Here is a 10,000-nt window from a genome sequence, read left to right as displayed (position 1 = left end):
CAAGGAAAAAAAAAGTAACAAGGAATAAAAGCATTTCCCTCAATACCGCAAGATGATTACAAAAAATGGACTTACATTTCAAATCTGCAATCGCACATCGGGCTGCAGAATTTTTTCTAACCATTGATTCATTTGGCTGTGTATTAAAAAAAAAGGGAAAAGAGGAAAAAAAAAAAAAAACAAAAGAAGAAAATGTAATAGCGCAATACTTTTCAGTACAGGTCAGTACTGACCCTAGCTTATGGGCCGTCTAAGGTTTCTCCTATACTGCAGTTGCAACACCACTCGAATTGATTTTCTCTGCAATGACAGCTCCAGTCAGACTGGCACCATGGCAGTCTACCAACACATCTCATTACTATGCTAGGCAAATGACAGCAGCTGGTGTCATATTATAAAGGTGTTTTCAACAATGAAAACACAGCCCCTCCATCTTCAAGGCAACACTAAATCGTTTAGACGGTCTCATTTTTCCGTTAAGAGCATTATTTTTGGACAAAGACCACTTTAAAGTTTGAAATTTGCCCTGCTTTTTAAATAACTAACGACCTCCTAACATTTTTAAATCACTTTGTTATCCCACCTACATTGTTTGGAAGTACTTGTTGCCAGGTAACAGTTTAGCAGCCATTTTCAAGGGCTGGAAATTTATTTTGCGTGTGTAAAATATATATTTAAACACACACACGCACACACGTATGGAATGTGTGGATTTTGGGTGCGTGTGTGTGTGTATGTAGATATATATTCAATGTGGGTTTGACTGAATATGTCTCTGTGTGTAAATATATATATATACACACACACATGCGCACGTGTGTGTCTGTGCACATATACATATGTTTGAATGTTTTCGGCATCCTGTACACTTCTGGGAATTTGCACGCCATCCTTTCGCTTGGAAGGCAGTTAGCCCACCCTCACCCGAACGCACGTCTACAGCCGGTGTAAAAGGCTCCCGCCGCACGGAGACGGATCCGCCGGGCTGCATCACTCCTGGGCCTTGCTGCCCTCCTCCGTTAGCTCTGCCGAGCTCCCCGGTTTGACAGCTCCAGGTTCCTCCAAATTCCCAGAAGCTTCGGAGTCGACTCTGGAGCGCTTGAACCTGCGGTCGGGATACTGGCTGTTGTCAAAAGGCATGCGATGGACACAGAGAACATGGGTCTTCAGATTTCCCTTCTGAGAGGCACTGTACGGGCAGTATCTGCACTGGAAAGGCCTGTGACCTGTGTGACAGACGAGAGCCTGGTTAGTTTTTTATTTTATGTAGGTGGTGCCTGACAAAGCCGGCCGCGCCACAGCCCCCCCAGCAGAACCCCCTCCTGCTGGACGGAGGACATCGCCGCCGGCCTTCAGCAAGAATAAGAAATCTGTGCTATTCGCATGACGCCAAGTTAAAGAGACTGCATTTTAAAAACTCTCTGCTTTTGGGTTTCCCGGAGAAGCGCGGCTATTTCATCTCCCTCCTCAGACGCAGCTGTAAATCCGTCAGCCTGCGATCCAAACCAAACTCTTGTAAATACAGAGCAATCGTGTCCGAGACTGCCTTCTTTTACATTTCTTAATTATCTTTTTTATTGAAGCGCAACTCAAGGATGACAATGTGCAGACCCTTAGTCTAATAAACACACTTTGTCTTTGGGTGGGTTTCTGAGTAAAGAATTGTATGTTTTATTTTAATCGCACAGATTACTTTTTAATGGAAAGAAATAACGGATTGAGATAACCAAGGCCTCAAACCTGCAAACATTTACTCCAGTGAGATTACTCCGGTGAGTAAAGATAGGCAAGCGCGTAAGTGTTTGCTGGACCTGGGCCCGAGGTTATCACCAGCTTTAAAATAAAACGTCCAAGCCAGATTAGAAAAGGAATGTTAATGCACAAAATCTGATAGATGCACTTCTCGTGGGTGAAACAGCAACCGACTGCAAAACGAAGGCATGAATGAAAGATATCACTCCTTAGTAAGGCTATCAATATACTCTCCCTTATTTTTCAGATTATTGTGACTTTGAATCTCCGTGCTGTATCTGGTTTTGGAGGTTATGTTTCAGCAATCACATTTCAACCTATGCTGGGAAGTTGTTGATGTGTTTTACTGGAACTTTATGAGCTTTGTCTCTCAAATTAACTTAAACCAGGACCATCTGAGGTCAAATGCGCTTAGCTTGCTTTAATTTGCTCAAATAAATGAATAAATAAATGTGCCAGACCATCTACATAAAGCCAGGATAAGTGAAAAACAATACCCTATCTCCACATTTGAAGAGCACATTTTCCTTTGCTGTCGTGGCACTACTTAGGAGGCATAAAACAGACGCTGGTGTAGCAGAAGAGGAGGACTATGCTTCCCGCTATGTGAGAAGGGACTGGGACCATCTCACCTCGGTTTTAGGTGGGAATTTAACAGATAAGCAAATAGACACTTGCTGTTACCTGTACTGGAGCGGGAATGCTACCATAGCCCTCCCAGCAGAGACGGGAGCCTGGATAACTGCCGGTTCTAACCTCGCGCCGCTGCTGGCACACCAGCGTGAGCAGCCCCCGCAGGGTAAATGCACCCAAGCCAGCATCAGTGCTCTGGGCTGCTCAAATAACTTGCCATTTTTACCGTGACATCAAAACTACCGCTTGGAGGCTGAGCCCCCCAAAACATACTGCTTGCTACCCAGAGGACAGAAGCGTTAAGTCCAGTCCGCAGCTACCTAAGCCCTGTGCCCCAGGACCACAGGCACGTTTCCTTTCCCAAGGTTGGAAAGCTCCCCTCCACCCTTTGCTTTTACAAGTTGAAGGCTGCCAGAAGCGTGACCACCCGCCCCAAGACCTCCAACATACACGTTTATGCATAAATCTTGGGACGGAGTTTGGGTCAATCTTATAGTTCTCTCCGGGGATAAAGACAGACGTTTCCCTCAACAACTTCATAAGGAAAAAGAAATTAAATCCGTAAGCTGCTAATCATTACAAAGTGAAATTTCAGTGGAAAATTTCATAGCAATAGCAATGGAAGAAACCTACATAGATAATGTTACAGAAATTGGATTGGGCTTTTATAGAAAAATTTCAGCTGGAAGATATGAGGAAATAGTCAACAAAGAGATTGAAGGTGTCCCTAGTGCCTCTTAGAGTCATCCCTAAAATCAATACAGAAGCACAAATATGCTTGAAAAATTTTGAATACAATAGTTTTGAAAACTGGAAGCGCTCTCAAAACTGCATATGAAGAAGGTCCGGAGAAAGTCTGATTTTCTTTGTTTCAGAAAATCTATAAATATTTCTGAACTCAGAAAAAAAAAAAATCTAAGAAAACCATTACATCTCCCCTGTTGTTTATCAGAGACAGATAAAATCACCAGAATTCACAGCTGGGTTCTGGCTCTTTTTATCCTTCTCCTTTTTCTCCCTCCTGGGTAATGCCTCTGACCGGGCAGAGTTAAGGGGCCTATTGCCTAGTCTGCTCGGAGAGGGGCCAAAACGCCTTGGCTGAAGTGGGAGAAATGTTGGGTAAAGGGGAAGGAGGTGTGCTCCGTGAAGAATTGAAGTGATTTTTCCCTCTCTCCAAAAGGTAAAGGCCTGCCACTGTCACATCCACCGAGATGAGAGACTATCTACACCATCAGCATCAACTCCCTTCCAGTATTTCCAGCACTTCACTTGACCGTCTGATGGCCGAAGACCATCTTCTTTGTAAGAAGAGAAGATGCCCTGCTCAGTTGTGACAAATGGTATGACTTACCCTCCACCCTTATTTAGTCTGTTTTTACTGATGCTATGGAAAAAGAAAAAAAGATACCCTGTCCATTTGGTCCTTCTTGTGTGCTGCAATGGCCAGTGACTGGATGTACTGTAGATGATAAAATGTCCCTGATACTGCTCGCAGAGCAGCGTGCAGGGAGCACAGACACAGAGCGATGGGACTTCAGGAGCGAGCAGGCACCATGAGCCCATCAGCCCCGCTCTGAGCCCCTCGAGCATCATGTAGTGTGGAAATGCACTGGACAGTTGTAGCTAGAATCGGTACCACTAGCCAACAGCATGAGATCTCACCGGGCAGCTCCTAATGCTTTACCTGCAAGTAGCCATCGTTAAATGGGCATCCTAATTAATTCCTGCAAAGAAATTCTAACCAAAGAATCCACAAAGCGTGGATGGAGCTAACAACCTCACATGTATCGTGTCCAGTTTTGGGCACTTCAATACGAGAGAGATATCGAGGTGCTGGAGCGAGTGCAGAGGAGGGCAACGAAGCTGGTGAAGGGCCTGGAGAATAAATCTTATGAGGAGCGATTGAAGGAGCTGGGACTGTTTAGTTTGAGGAAGAGGAGGCTGAGGGGAGACCTCATCACTCTCTACAACTACTTGAAAGGACATAGTAGAGAGGTTGGTGCTGGTCTCTTCTCACAGGTAATTAGCGATAGAACAAGAGGGAATGGCTTCAAGCTGCAACAGGGTAGGGTTTAGACTGGACATTAGGAAAAAATTCTTCACAGAAAGAGTGGTCAGACACTGGAATAGGCTGCCCAGGGAGGCGGTGGAGTCACCATCCCTGAATGTGTTTAAGAGTCGTTTAGATGTGGTGTTAGGGGATATGGTGTAGGGGAGACCTTTGTAGAATGCGGTTGATGGTGGGACTCGATCCCAAGGGTCTTTCCTAACCTAAATGATTCTATGATTCTACGTGCCAGAACAAATACAAACCCTTTCTGCCCACCACCGAACCAAGTTCAAAGCTGTGCAATTCCATGCAGAGAATGGCATTTACTAATTCAATGCACTTTAATACATCAGACAATACAAAGTGCACCTACAAGGATTCAGTTCTGCACCGCCTCCCCCATGCCTTACTTTTTCAGGCCATCAAAATTTCACATCACTGCCTTGTGAAAAGTAAGTACACAATAAGTTAATTTGTATTGTCACTATGCAGTACAACTGTGGTAAAGAGCACATTCATTTTTAATCTGGTATGAATAATATATAAATATGTATACAGACTGGGGGTCATAGGAAAGCGAGCGGTACATTGTTTACAGCAGAAGTAGTACAAAAAGTAGAGATTATTCTCACTTGCAAAGATAACAATATCTGCAATTTGCTTGTAACTAAGGGGTGAAGGAAAATGCCCATTTCTCTTAGGTACCCCATCCATTAATTTTAGCTCAAAAATTCGTTGTGGGCAGCAGGCTCTTAAAATAACCCTTCCCAGATAAGTTGGCAATAAATTTATAACGTTTTATCTAGCAGTGGTTGGTAGGTTCTTTCTTAGCAAGCTATAGTTCATATATATTTTACCCACTGTATATCTTCCAATAAAATTATATGAAAGCCCTTCAAAAGAAAAAAAAAAAAAAGAAATCTTCCTGATAGTTCAGGAGATAATGCGTAATACATTGCATCTGTAGTAAGGAGAATTAGACTAAAGGTGGGCCAATGAGGGGGGCAAACTATGGTGCATCTTTCTCAGATCAAAAAGTGAGGATAGGGGACAATATATTGTTTGCAGCTGAAACAATCCTATCGTGGAGCAACGTTCTCTGAAGTCTGAAGAGACTGAGCATGTGAAGAGACTTGGTAATCCTCTAGACTGACACTGAGATTCTAAAGAAATGGAGCAGCAGAAAATAATAATAAACACAGCTAAAATGGCAACAATGGTAGCTGGACTTATGGAACATTTTTAGAAGGTGCGGATTTCCCCTGGAAAGGTGATTACCTCCGGCACTTGCTGGAGCCAGTACTCAGAAAGTGACCTAAACCTTCCAGAATCAGACCCAGCAATGCCAGCAGTGCTGAGATGACCTAGGATCATCAGCATCATCACCGTTTTGAGCGTACGCTGCAGAGAACGAGGAGCGTGGATGGGAGTTACTTTCTGGTCAGGACAGAGAACTTTTCTGTGGGATCAATATTTAGAAAAATCCCCCAACGTTCGAAACTAGTCCACCTTTTTAAAAATATATGCTGCTTCATTAATTTAGGCTTTGAAGAAAAAAAAAAAAAGTAAGTTTGTTTTCTTTTCTTTCAAGTTTGTGATCTGATATGTTGCTTGGTGACACATCACGTCAGCCTGCATCAGTCACATCGCGTTAGGTTTCATAACATGGCATGACTGATGCAGCCCAACATGGTGCATCAGCCGAACAGAGTCAGAAAATGCAGGTTTGGAGAAAGACACGGATCTCAAAGTCTGGGGTTTAGGAGCATTTAAAGGAAAGTCTTTGTAAAGCAGGGGCCATGGATTTAAACACAACCATTGCCCACGAGTTATTCAGGATGCGAATACTTGCCAAACCTATTTTGCTTTGTCTTATCTCCAAATGTGTTATTGGAACACATGAAAAGTCAATGTCAACAAAGTGTCACCGGGTTACTTATTGTAATCGAAACACTGCTAATAGTTACTAATTTATTAACTTTGATATGGACCCATTATTTAAGATTAGCACAAAGAAATACCCGAACAAGAGAGAAAGAAAGAGTGATGAATACTAAAGTCTTTTTCATTAAAAAAAAATCATTTACATGGTCAAGCCGCATTAATTCTCCACTTCTAAAAATATTTGATTGGCATCCAAATTCTATAAAAAATTTCCACAAAGAAACATCTTATTTTTGTGGTATTGCAGGCACATATGTAGGGCTTTGCACTAAAACGTTAAAAATGGGCATTGGACTAGTCACATGAATAAGATCAGGAATTTATTCCAGATTGTTAAAAGTGTACTAATCACAGCAAAATCATGGCTTTCTCCCAAAGCAGCAAGAAAACGGTAATTTGAAAGAAAAATGCCAATAATACATCACACACAAGCCGTCTGTTGTCCCCACTACACCACTTTTTATTATATTGCATATGTGTACATATATACACACAGATACACGCGCACAGGCACACAGACACAGAATTTAATGCATAAATTGAGGGAAAAGGCAGAAGAGCAATAAAATGATGAACAGAAAACAAATGCTGTGCAATGTACTATAAATTATAATTAAGTCCTGAATAAAATGTGTTTCTTAGATATGACATTTGTTCCCTTAAAATGCAAAAATGGCCATGATTATCTGACAGAATGTTTTTCCTGAGATGGCCAATGGCTATAGCACTTACTGCGATGCAATACGGCAAATTCATTTCAGATTTCTTTGCCTGGTTTAAGAATATCCTTCCGGTGAAAATCAAAAATAACTGCAATTACCTCTTTAAAACAAATAAATTATGTCCTCACCAAGAAATATGTGAAAAGCCTCAAAGGTTTGAATTTCTTGGAGGCAAACCTCTTTAGTTGAGATGTTGGACGCTGAAGATCTGGACTTGACCTCCTGGGCTGCTGTAGCAGTCCCAAACGGCCAGGACCACCTCTGGCCATGACCAGGCATTCTTACAGCTGGTCCAGCTGGAGTGGCTCAGGATGGATGGCCACTGCCTCCTGCACCAGCATACTCAGTCCCACTGCATTGCTGGGGTGGTCCATGCTGCTGTGGTCCATGTAATCAACACCTACCACAGCGCAAAGTCAGCAAGCCCCATTCAAACCTTCAGTGAGCCCAAACCCCCCGAGAAGAACTGCTTTAAATCGTTTTTCCCTAAGCGAGCTTGCATTTGAGGTACAATCACCTTTAAACGGATGAGGCGCGCGATGCCTCAGAAGCAATGGCAGGCAATGATGGCCACGTGCTTTCCGTGCAGGAAAAAAAGACTTTGTGAGCATCTCTAGTTCTCTGGCAGCGACTACCGGGCTTAACTCATGGCTTTCTCAGACCACAGCCTCAGGGTCCCAGGCGTCTTGGTGAACACTGCCATTTTAAAGTAACGTTATTATAGCGTAATAACAAACATTTGCAAAGGGAGAACTATTTTCATTTAAATCTTGGCTAGTGCGATTTCCTTTTTTTAACGTATAAATTTTCATAAATACATTTACTATCCACAGCAAACATCCCAAGTACTGTAAGCATTACCCAGGAGGGCCGAATGGCTCTAAAGCAGCCATTCTGATCTGGAGCATAACAGTATGGATGGGAAAATGCTGAATAAATATATTTGTCCAATAGACAATAATGACTGTGATTGAGCCATTCCACTTTATTGGTCTCAAAATATGCATTTTATAAAACTCCCAAAATACCAGACAGATTAAAGTACATCCAATCGGGTTCACATATGTAATAAAAGTTTTTATAAAACAATTGAAAAGTATATGTTTATTTACACACAGGTCCAGGACCAACCAAGATGGTCTTCCGGGAAAATTACAATATTCTGTGAAGTTTATATCTTTATTGGATTACAAAAAAAAGGAAATTAAATTTTAAAAACTCTCTATTTCATGTTGACCAGGAAAAGCCATAAAAACGAAAAGCCTTGTCTGAGGCTTTTTTGATGATTTACCATAGAAGTATATACACAAAAGCATAATTATCTGCATTTTAGGAAGGCCTGGGAGCATTTTCATCTACCAAAGCTAAGGCTTAAGGTTGTGTGTTTCCCATGGGACACCTAAAGCTACGGCAGCCCCCTGACCACCCTCCATTCAACCGGATTCCTTTATTGCCAGGCTCAACCCTGCAAAAAGTCCTAAGAGCAACCAGAGGAATTGTTCCTGATAAGAGGCACCAGAGTAGTTACCCAAGTTCCCCCCTCACTAACACAGAGGAGACACTTCCAGGGGCAGCTCAGGTCCAAGGTGTGCACTGCCATCTCAAGAAACCTTTCTCTCGCTGTGGGTTACAGGAAAGATCTTAATGAGGGAAAGATAAGTCTGGGGTAAAGACTCATCCCAAAGCCGCCGCGTAGCACCGCAGCCCGGGCGTTCTGCAGAGATCGGCACTCTGCAGACACCTGCAGAAGCAAGGTTGCAAATGACTGAACCATTGCTGGCTGCGGAAGAGCTGGAGAGTGAAAATACCTAATCTCTACCTAATTTATTTCAAGGATTTTTTTTCTTTAAAAAAAAAAAATCTCCATTCATCGGATCAAATTAAACCCTCAGATACCTACATGGCTTTCCTGAAATGTCATCAAAGGTAGATGTGATTTAGTCATCAAGGTGTTCTTGATTTAGCATATTATACAGTGCTTGGTGTTTCTGAATAGGTATTTCAGCTTGCTGATGAGTACACCAAAGGGTTTAATGATGGCAGGGAAAAGCAGAAGTTGATGCCACACTTTGTCTTTAACACGTATTATTAAAAGATTAAGTTAATTTCACACATTCCCCCTAAAATAAAAACTGCACTTAAAGGAACTGTTCAATTCCTGATGCAAAAGGTTACAATCACTAATAATCACACACTAAATTTTCCTTTAAAAGCGAAACAAGAAAAAACAAAACCACCAACAAACGAACCCAAAAAGTAAAGCAGCGCGACACAGGGCTGACAACCACCTGGACACTCATGATAAAGAGAAACAAGGGGAAAAATCTGTGACTTCCCTTCATTCCTATGCTTTTAACTTACTAAACAAATCAGTCACAAAATTATGGGAAACATCACTAATTAACTATATACCTTTGTTATATGGAGCATAGAAACTATAATTATTTGGAGGGAGACTGAGAAACTTGCTAGCCCTCTACGGTACACTAAATACAAGCAAATTACAAGATGGCTATTGAAGCCGCTGACGGTATACAATTCCTGGGAAAACAAACATTTCACATTTCTTGAAGAGCTGATAAAGTAACGGGATTGCTCAGCTCCAGACACTTCGCACAGAATTTGTTTCTTTTTCAGAAGAGTAAGATTTTCACACAGGAAGTTTTGATTTAGAAGGGAAAACGGATCTTTTCTTGGAAAAAAAAAGGAAAAACATCAGCAGAATAGCTGAAAAGGTCCTACTAAACAAATATTAAATGTTCTGCGGAACCTTGAAAAACAAAAATTCTCCTGAAAGACTGCTGAAGACTTTGCTTTCTGAGGACCCGTGTATTTCAGACGGCTGTGGGTGGGCGCGTCCTCCCGGCGCGGTGCAGCACCCCGTGCTCGACGGCACACC

The 10,000-nt window shown here is 42.2% G+C and overlaps 1 protein-coding gene across 12 annotated transcripts in view; it reads right to left on the bottom strand.

Moving 5' to 3' along the window:
- The window catches only part of ZNF536 (zinc finger protein 536), a 352,702-nt gene that overhangs the window by 2,055 nt on the left and 340,647 nt on the right, over positions 1 to 10,000 (bottom strand). For all 12 annotated transcript variants that reach the window (XM_063334486.1, XM_063334478.1, XM_063334480.1 and 9 more), the window contains one exon: positions 1 to 1,226. This exon is cut by the window's left edge and continues 2,055 nt beyond it. In XM_063334486.1, the coding sequence (XP_063190556.1) occupies positions 991 to 1,226 (236 nt within the window). In that variant the 3' untranslated portion in view covers positions 1 to 990. The remainder of the gene's footprint in view (positions 1,227 to 10,000) is intronic.

Source organism: Chroicocephalus ridibundus, chromosome 4 (assembly GCF_963924245.1).
Source record: "Chroicocephalus ridibundus chromosome 4, bChrRid1.1, whole genome shotgun sequence".
In the NCBI taxonomy this organism is placed as follows: Eukaryota; Metazoa; Chordata; class Aves; order Charadriiformes; family Laridae; genus Chroicocephalus; species Chroicocephalus ridibundus.
Note: the sequence above shows the minus strand (reverse complement) of the source record. Positions and strands in the feature narration are given on the sequence as shown.